Source organism: Bombina bombina, chromosome 1, assembly GCF_027579735.1.
Source record: "Bombina bombina isolate aBomBom1 chromosome 1, aBomBom1.pri, whole genome shotgun sequence".
NCBI lineage: Eukaryota > Metazoa > Chordata > Amphibia > Anura > Bombinatoridae > Bombina > Bombina bombina.
Window position 1 is genome coordinate 957,790,575 of NC_069499.1, and position 10,223 is coordinate 957,800,797.

The window sequence follows — 10,223 nt, forward strand, 5'->3', positions numbered from 1 at the left end:
AGAACGTCAAAAAATGACGCAACTTCCGGCGACACGTATGACGCCGGAAACGGAAAAGAATTTTTGCGCCAAAAAAGTCCGCGCCAAGAATGACGCAATAAAATGAAGCATTTTCAGCCCCCGCGAGCCTAACAGCCCACAGGGAAAAAATAGTCAAATTTTTGAAGGTAAGAAAAAATGAATAATTTAAATGCATAATCCCAAATATGAAACTGACTGTCTGAAAAATAAGGAAAGTTGAACATTCTGAGTCAAGGCAAATAAATGTTTGAATACATATATTTAGAACTTTATAAACAAAGTGCCCAACCATAGCTTAGAGTGTCACAGAAAATAAGATTTACTTACCCCAGGACACTCATCTACATGTTTGTAGAAAGCCAAACCAGTACTGAAACGAGAATCAGCAGAGGTAATGGTATATATAAAAGAGTATATCGTCGATCTGAAAAGGGAGGTAAGAGATGAATCTCTACGACCGATAACAGAGAACCTATGAAGTAGACCCCGTAGAAGGAGATCACTGCATTCAAATAGGCAATACTCTCCTCACATCCCTCTGACATTCACTGCACGCTGAGAGGAAAACCAGGCTCCAACTTGCTGCGGAGCGCATATCAACGTAGAATCTAGCACAAACTTACTTCACCACCTCCATCGGAGGCAAAGTTTGTAAAAACTGAATTGTGGGTGTGGTGAGGGGTGTATTTATAGGCATTTTGAGGTTTGGGAAACTTTGCCCCTCCTAGTAGGAATGTATATCCCATACGTCACTAGCTCATGGACTCTTGCTAATTACATGAAAGAAATTGTAGATTTTAACGTTACAGGGAGTGGTTATAAATTTTGCAGTGCTCTTGGCATCAACAAAATTACTTGCTCATAGTATTTTGACAAATATTTCCAATGTGCATAGCATGTGGAATACAGTAGACTGTGAAACTGCTCAGCAACCACATGTAGTTTTCCTTATACAAAAAACTAACAGGCATTTGAGTGTTACATAAAAACAGAAATTATTCAAATCTAAGCATTGTTGAGCAGAAGTGTTTAGCGCAGGGCTGACAAACCTGGGCACAAATTGTGCCTTAAATTGGGTCCTTACACCCTTATTTGGAGCCCACAACTTGCCCATGGATCCCCTCAATTACCCTGCCCTCACAGCATAAAGTGCAATTAATACTATGCACCAGAGAGTTTTTATGCAGGTGCACTAACAGAGCTTCTACCTTTAAGGCCTCTAACAATACAGGGGACTCAATCTGCTAAGCAACACCTATTATCTAAAGAGAAAATACACCCCAATCACCCACACAAAACACACTGCATACACAAATATCTTATACAACAGGATTTTATTTTAAGTTGTTTTAATTGTTGGGTGGTGTAGATAGTACACCTCTGTGATAAATATATTGGTCCCATTACATTAGCGTGTCAGGACAAGTAGACTGGGCTACCACTTTAGTCAAGTGGACAAGTAGATTTCTTTTTTAAAATTTTCACACCCCTGGACTACTCACTTCAGGAAAATTCAACCTAGCAAAGCGTAATTCCAACTATTGACCCTTGATATATTTAGATAAATCTGTCTGAATTATATAGGATATACCCCTTCCTTTTCTCTTCCCACTACCAATTATTGTTTTGAATTTCCCCTACCCTATATGCACACCTTGCAAAAAACAGAAGATGTGGGTTGTATTATAGTACTGTATCTCATATCGAAATGTATACAAATCTCTTATGTACTACCATGTGTATTAATATCAAAATTTGTTTGACCAAATAAAAAAAAAAACATTTAAACAAAAAATTAATATTCTGAAACATGAATAATATTACACCAGAATATTCTAGAAGCTAATTTATGGAGAGAGAAAGAATGATGGGGGGGGAGAAAAAAAAAAAAAAAAACTAAAATATTATCTGTTCCAACAAATTTTTAAGTTGGATCATCTGTTTAAGATAAACGAAGGTAAAACAGTGCAACATTTAACGTTACAAATCTCTAAAGTAACACTAAAGGCATACACATGTTCTTATGGTGTTACCATGGCATTTCTCGTGGTCTGTGTTTGCACAAAAGCAGATGAGTTCAGTTAATTATGAAAACTTACCAAAATAAACAACACAATCAAACAAATCATACATTTTATTTACTCATGGAGTTAAAACTTGCTATGAGGTCGGTGTATGTTTTGTTTTTAAATATGGATGGGAAACATAACGATTACTTTTCTCAGAGCGACAGCATTCAGTTTGATCCAGCGTTCAGACACTACAAAAGAAAACCATAAAAAGCAGTGTTAATATAGTACAAACATAACCATCAACAGGGCTAGTCAACTAGCAGCAGTCTGCACACCCCAATACACTTCTGGGAGTTATCTAAAACTGTATGCTCTATATGAATAATGAAAGTTTAAATTTCTCTTTAAGGACGTGCAAAGAACACAATTAACACGCAACCCCATTTGCTATATCCCTTTACAAAAGGGCTTCTAGACTAACAGGATATCACACAGAACATCCTGAAGACCCTTTATTTTGGTCAATTCACTGGGAGACAATTTCAGTTCAAACAGCAGAGCAAGTTGGCATTTTCAAAATGGCAATTGCCTAACTCATTGCAAGCATAGCATTAGTGTAACAGTGTAAGTGCCTAAGAGTAGAATTATCAGTTTAATATAAACCTATTTGTATATTTCACAGTTGCTGGAACTATACTTACCCTTGCTTACTCCTTTTTAGGCTTTATAATTTTAACATTGGATACTGCAGCCTTTTCAGCATCTGCTTTAAACTGAGGTTTCAAAGATGACCTGACTGCCTTTGCACAGATTTGAGAGAATCTGATGTAGCTAAAAAAATAAACAAAAAAATCCCACCACAATATTAAGATCTTGAGCACTTTATTTGTATGGAGTAGAACACTATCAAAAATAATTATTAGCAACAGAAAGGAAAACAGTTTTTTTTGTATATGCATAACATTACTGCAATAGTTCCATTAGTAATATATATGAGATCAGACATATACATTATAACAACTCTTATGTTACTTTTCCTAAAGTGTATTAAAAATAGTAAGCTGCATTTCTTAATGTTAAATTAAAAAAATAGTGTTAAAAGGGACGTTAGTAATAGTAACACGCTCCAAATTATTACAGTGTTTTATTATCATTAAATGCCCTAAAAGTAGGAGTAAACCCTCATAAAAGGTGTAAAAAAATATAGTTAAGTCTTGCTCAAAAGTGAAAGTACATTACAGTTCCTGCATAGGACATAGCCTGTGAGCCCATCATGTAAGACAGTGACTGCAGTGTTCTATTCAGGACTAGATTAAAGGACTACTGAATACAGTACAGTTGAATACCTGACAAATGCACAACAAAGACAATGCAATAGCACTTTAAACTAGAAATGAGAAGTAGAATAGTTACTGTCAAATGTAAACGTTAATCCAACCCCCCACCCCTGTAATCAAGTGACAGCCATAAGCCAATCACAAAATGCATATATGTATATACTATGCACCTTTCCATTAGGAGCTCGTTTATCTGAATTATGAAAAACTTGACTTTAGTGTCCCTTTCTCTATGTGTTTAATCCCTTTGAAGAGCTCAGTGGGTGCTAAAATTTAACAAGCCCCTCTGGTATATAAATTGTACTCCCTGGTTGCATTCAGTTTTTGGTCTCTCTCCTTAAAACATAAATCCAGGCATGGAATCACATTTCTACCATTTACAAAAATGAGCTATTTCATGAGAACAAAAAAACAAAACATAAGCTTCTTTTTAGATGTTTTTATTTCTTTAAAGCACTTCTCTGCATGCAACCTATCCACAATCAAATGAAAATATATAGGAGTGATCCAAATTGCTTCTTACCACAGGGAAGACTTAAAGTGAAGGTCCATTTTGATGAACTAGTGCCCGGTTTTTAATAAACCGATTAAAAAACAAGAGCACTTTAATTCATCAAAATTGACATTTCACTGTATTCTTCAAAAACTTACCTTTTAATCCTGAATGCCGCTCCAGCGATTTTCCCCGTCTGTCGGAAGCTTCTGCAGACGTCAGAAATGACGAATCAGGCTTCCTCCAATCACAGCTTCCCCACGGGGAATCTTGGCCTGATGCAACGCTGTGATTGGAGGAGGCCGGATTTGTCATTTTGAACCCGCGAAGACGGCTTGCGACGGGCGGAGAAAGTGCTGGAGTAGTTGCCAGGATTAAAAGATAAGTTGTTGGAGAAAAAAGTGAAATGTAAATTTTGATGAATTAAAGTGCCCTTGTTTTTAATAAATTTATTAAAAAACAGGCACTAATTCCTCAAAATGGACCTTCACTTTAATAAAGGGACATAAAACCCAAAATTTCTTCTTTTGTGATTAAGATAGAGCATGACATTTTTAACAACTTTCTAATTTACTTATTATATTTTCTCTGTTCTCTTGGTATCTTTTGTTGGAAAAAAAAAAAAAAAAAAAAAAAAAAAAGGGATGCAAGCTCAGGAGTATGCACATGTCTAGAACACTATATGGCAGCAGTTTTACAAGAATGTTATCCATTTCCAAAAGCACTAGACGGCAGCACGATTTCATGCCATGTAGTGCCCTAGACACCTACCTAAGTATCTATTCAACAAAGAATACCATGGAAATAAAGCAAATTTGATAATAGAAGAATATTGGTAACTTATTAAAAAAAAGTGTATTCTGTCTGAATTACAGAAGAAAATGTTTGGGTTTCATATCCATTTTATATGCAGGCAGTGAAACAATCACACACTACTCCATAGCAACAAGCACACAGGGAAAGCCTCTAATCATTGTAGGACCTTCTTTTGAGAGAGTGTATGTGTGTGTGTGTGGGGGGGGTACACATTCTCTAGGGCAATAGCAGACTCCATAATTAGGACTTGAAATAAAAAAAAAAAAATATATATATATATATATATATATATATATATATATATATATATAAATAACCAGAGGTGCACCACAAGTCAGAGCAGTACTTCAACTGTGTGTTTAACCTCATTGCAGAGGTTAAACACACAGTGCTGCAGGATTGATAGTCTTAAAGTGATATGCTATAACGGATTAAATCATATAGCAATTATAATGGCCTTTTAAATTTAAAAAGCAGGAGTTTTTTTTTAGAAATACGTACTACGAACTAAACACAAACTATAGTAAAGTATGTATACACACACACACAATATGCAGTGTATATATATATATATATATATATATATATATATATATATATATATATATATATATAAATAAAAACATAGTAAGCATATGGGCTTTTTGCACTCAATAGCCATCTGACAAATCCAGTTCGCAAAATCGATATATTTATATTATAGGTAGTGCATTTCACACGCATTGATATCTTAACAGCTGTTAAATGTATTTAGTCGTAATAGCAAAACAGTGTACAGCTAGCAATAAATAAAACTATACTCAATGCGTTCATTGCAGTGCTACAGATTGCGATAGAGGTGACCCAAACTACCACATGGGATCCAATTGATTTCATAGGCCCTGTGCACGATATCACAAACTTACAGTGACCATACAATCACCTCACCACAACAAGCCGCAGAATATACTCACCTAAGCCCAGCTTGTCTCCAGTAGGCAACCATCGTGACGTCAAGGTATTCCCGACCGACAACCGACTGACAGAAAAGTGGAAGGTCAGAAAGAAGCCGCAACAGGAAAAGGAGGGACTAGAGTATATTATAACCAATCACACCAGTGTAGTGACGTATGTTACGGAACCAATTGCAGGTCATGTTCAATAAATGATATTCAGAGGTAGTGCTTTTTTTTTTTATAACAACTTTATTAAACAAATTGCGATCACTACTGAATGAAACCAATTGTAGGTCATGTTCAATAAATGACATTCATAGATGTACCGCTTTTTTTTAATAACAACTTTATTAGACAAATCCATTTACAGACAGTAGTCACTCAAAGTTGTCTCCTGAAACCTTGTAGGGGGTTTGTAGTCAAGAGTAGAGGGATCTCCAATAATTGTAATTTGCAAAGACATATCAATAATGACATGCCTATACAGTATCTCACAAAAGTGAGTACACCCCTCACATTTTTGTAAATATTTTATTATATCTTTTCATGTGTCAACACTTAAGAAATTACACTTTGCTACAATGTAAAGTACTGAGTGTACAGCCTGTATAACAGTGTAAATTTGCTGTCCCCTCAAAATAACTCAACACACAGCCATTAATGTCTAAGCCATTGGCAACAAAAGTGAGTACACCCCTAAGTGAAAATGTCCAAATTGGGCCCAAAGTGTCAATATTTTGTGTGGCCACCATTATTTTCCAGCACTACCATAACTCTCTTGGGCATGAAGTTTACCAGAGTTTCACAAATTGCCACTGGAGTCCTCTTCCACTCCTCCATGACAACATCATGGAGCTGGTGGATGTTAGAGACCTTGCGCTCCCCCACCTTCAGTTTGAGGATGCCCCACAGATGCTCAATAGGGTTTAGGTCTGGAGATAAGCTTGGCCAGTCCATCACCTTTACCCTCAGCTTCTTTAGCAAGGCAGTGGTCGTCTTGGAGGTGTGTTTGGGGTCGTTATCATGTTGGAATACTGCCCTGCGACTAAGGTTGCCACCTCAGCCATGTTTTCCTGGACACTTATGAGTTACACATGCTGCAGGGTGTGCAGGGAGGAACATGTATTGTGTTTCTGGACAGCACTATTCATATTCCTCCCTGAACACCCTGCAGCATGTGTAACTTATGTGTTCTGTATTTTAAGGGATGGGTGGCAACCCTACCTGCGACCCAGTCTCCGAAGGGAAGGGATCATGCTCTGCTTCAGTATGTCACAGTACATGTTGGCATTCATGGTTCCCTCAATGAACTGTAGCTCCCCAGTGCCGGCAGCACTCATGCAGGCCCAGACCATTACACTCCCACCACCATGCTTGACTGCAGGCAAGACACACTTGTCGTTGTACTCCTCACCTGGTTGCCGCCACACACGCTTGACACCATCTGAACCAAATATGTTTATCTTTGTCTCATCGGACCACAGGACATTGTTCCAGTAATCCATGTCCTTAGTCTGCTTGTCTTCAGCAAACTGTTTGCGGGCTTTCTTGTGCATCATCTTTAGTAGAGGCTTCCATCTGGGACGACAGCCATGCAGACCAATTTGATGCAGTGTGCGGCGTATGGTCTGAGCACTGACAGGCTGACCCCCCCACCCCTTCAACCTCTGCAGCAATGCTGGCAACACTCATACGTCTATTTCCCAAAGACAACCTCTGGATATGACGCTGAGCATGTGCACTCAACTTCTCTGGTCAACTATGGCGATGCCTGTTCTGAGTGGAACCTGTCCTGTGAAACTGCTGTATGGTCTTGCCCACCGTGCTGCAGCTCAGTTTCAGGGTCTTGGCAATCTTTTTATAGCCTAGGCCATCTTTATGTAGAGCAACAATTCCTTTTTTCAGATCCTCAGAGAGTTCTTTGCCATGAGGTGCTATGATGAACTTCCAGTGACCAGTATGAGAGAGTGTGAGAGAGATAACACCAAATTTAACACACCTGCTCCCTATTCACACCTGAGACCTTGTAATACTAACAAGTCACATAACACCAGGGAGGTAAAATGGCTAACTGGGCCCAATTTGTACATTTCCATTTAGGGGTGTACTCACTTTTGTAGCCAATGGTTTAAACATTAATGGCTGTGTGTTGAGTTATTTTGAGGTGACAACAAATTTACACTGTTATACAGGCTGTACATTCACTACTTTACATTGTAGCAAAGTGTCATTTCTTCAGTGTTGTCACATGAAAAGATATAATAAAATATTTACAAAAATGTGAGGGGTGTACTCACTTTTGGGAGATACTATATGTATAAACTTTCTCTCATAGTGAAAGGGTTTATAGGGTTTGGGGGCATAAACCACTGCTGTGACATTGTCTGTCTAGAAATTGAGATGATATTCTCTTTTCAACAGAGGCCAAGTTTGAAGAGCCCTGAAAAGTTCTAGAACATTTAAAGGTAAGCTTGCCTCCCGAGAATCCCAAACGCCCTGTACTCTTAGAAGCCCCCAAAACAGCTCCCCAACTGGAGAGGCTTGCATCTGTAGTGATCACAGTCCAGGTAGGATGAGCAAAAGAAGCCCCCTGAATAATAAACTGATGATCCAGCCACCAAGTAAGAGACTGGTGTTGTGATCCAAAAATTTCTTTGGTGACAGCTGAGTATAGTCTCTGCACCACTGACTAAGCAAACAAAGCTGAAGAGGTTTGAAAATGAGCAAATGGAAATGCATCTGTGGCTGCAATCATAAGACCTAGAACTTCCATACAAAGAGCAACTGAGGGGAAAAAGAGAGACTGAAGGTTCAGAGATGCTGACACAATTTTTTACCTTCTCTGCTCTGTTAGAGAAAGACTCATGGAGACTGAATATATTTGAAATCCCCAAAAAGTTCCCATAGTTTGAGGAATCAAAGAACTTTTTGGAAAATTGATCCTCCGATACGGTTGCCACCCATCCCGATATGGAGGGTTATGTGCCGGAGGGTATGTGCCGTATCATGGAGGGTTATGTGCCATATCATGGAGCTGACCTCACATGTCCCGGCCCCAGGAGTTTCACTAGTGCTGGGCTTGCATTGCTGGTGTTCTGTTGGAGCACACTGGGTCACAGAATCACCGGCTATTAAATGCATGCACCTTGGGAGTTGGTTACCTTGGAGATGGAGCAGAGTGGGGAGGGATGGGGACTGGTGGAGGGGTGTGTCTTATGTCTCAGTCTTTCTCCCAAGCAGCAGTGCACGCGCAGCTGAAGGCAGGGCAGGCACTCGGTCTTGTGGTGCCTCGTGTAGGACTAGCATGTCAGGAATCCTGACTGTGCTGCTGGCCGCTGGTGCTGCATCATGAATCATGACTCTATAATGTGAGATATCATGATGATAATCTAATCTGAACTAACCTGCTTCTGCCCTGGCCCTAAAGAATTAACTGCCTTACTAAACACTGCAATTTAACCTATATATTTCTCTTTATAAACACAAAACTCCACCTCAAAAAAGCTGTAAAAGCAAAAGGTTTTATAACTGGAAATTTTTGTGATTCACAATATAATTTCTAGTATTAAGACCTATTGCTTTTACTGCTTTTTTTTGCGGGGTAGGGAGGAGAGTTTTGTGTTTATAAAGAAAAATGTATAAAATGCAGTATTTAATAAGGTAGTTAACCCTTTAGGGTCCATTCAAGCTCAGGGTTAATATATATATATATATATATATATATATATATATATATATATATATAATGTAAAACAGTTTTACCAATCTATTTAAGTTAAAACATAACTTAATTTATTAAACATGTGTCAATATATGCGCATATAACAGAAATGTTATCAAGAAAGAAAAAAGGGTCCAAAGGTAGTGTCCAAAAAAGCATAAATCAGAAAGTCCAAAAAGAAAAAAAGGTGACTGTATATATATCCATGCAAAACAGAAAGAGAAGCAGTCTGCCAGGAACGAACAGCAGCATCAATAGTTTGTTCTATGGCCCGGTTACCACCTGGTAGTAGCTTCTTTCTGCCCAATTGTGCTTTTCACAGAGGAAAACTTTCCTGTAGTATATCAGTCTGATCCCACCGACATGGTCAGTCCAGCCCCGAAATACCAGGCAATTCTCCTCTGAACAAGGAAAAGGCAACCCCAGACGATAGTTTCGGCCTTCTGTGGGCCTCGTCAGTGAGGTGCAGCCATATTCCTCTAAGCACATTGGGCAAGGAGTCCACGTCCGGTTTCCCCCATCACCCATAGGGAGACTATCCCCAGGGTCATATTTACATATGCAAAACAGAATGAGAAGCAGTCTGCCAGGAACGAACAGCAGCATCAATAGCTTGTTCTATGGCCCGGTTACCACTTGGAAGTAGCTTCTTTCTGCCCAATTGTGCTTTTCACAGAGGAAAACTTTCCTGTAGTATATCAGTCTGATCCTGCCGACATGGTCAGTCCAGCCCCGAAATACCAGGCAATTCTCCTCTGAACAAGGAAAAGGCAACCCCAGACGATCGTTTCGCCCTTCTGTGGGCCTCGTCAGTGAGGTGAAGCCATATTCCTCTAAGCACATTGGGCAAGGAGTCCACGTCCGGTTTCCCCCATCACCCATAATGAG

General features: G+C 38.9%; 1 protein-coding gene across 1 annotated transcript; it reads right to left on the minus strand.

The window, feature by feature from the left end:
- Positions 1-2,137: 2,137 nt before the first annotated feature.
- Positions 2,138-5,679, minus strand: ATP5F1E (ATP synthase F1 subunit epsilon). Its single transcript, XM_053693077.1, has 3 exons — positions 5,633-5,679; positions 2,735-2,864; positions 2,138-2,281 (listed from the first exon to the last, which is right to left on the minus strand). The coding sequence occupies exons 1-2, from the start codon at positions 5,662-5,664 to the stop codon at positions 2,741-2,743; spliced, it is 156 nt and encodes a 51-aa protein (XP_053549052.1). The 5' UTR covers positions 5,665-5,679; the 3' UTR covers positions 2,138-2,281; positions 2,735-2,740.
- Between the last annotated feature and the right edge of the window lie 4,544 nt (positions 5,680-10,223).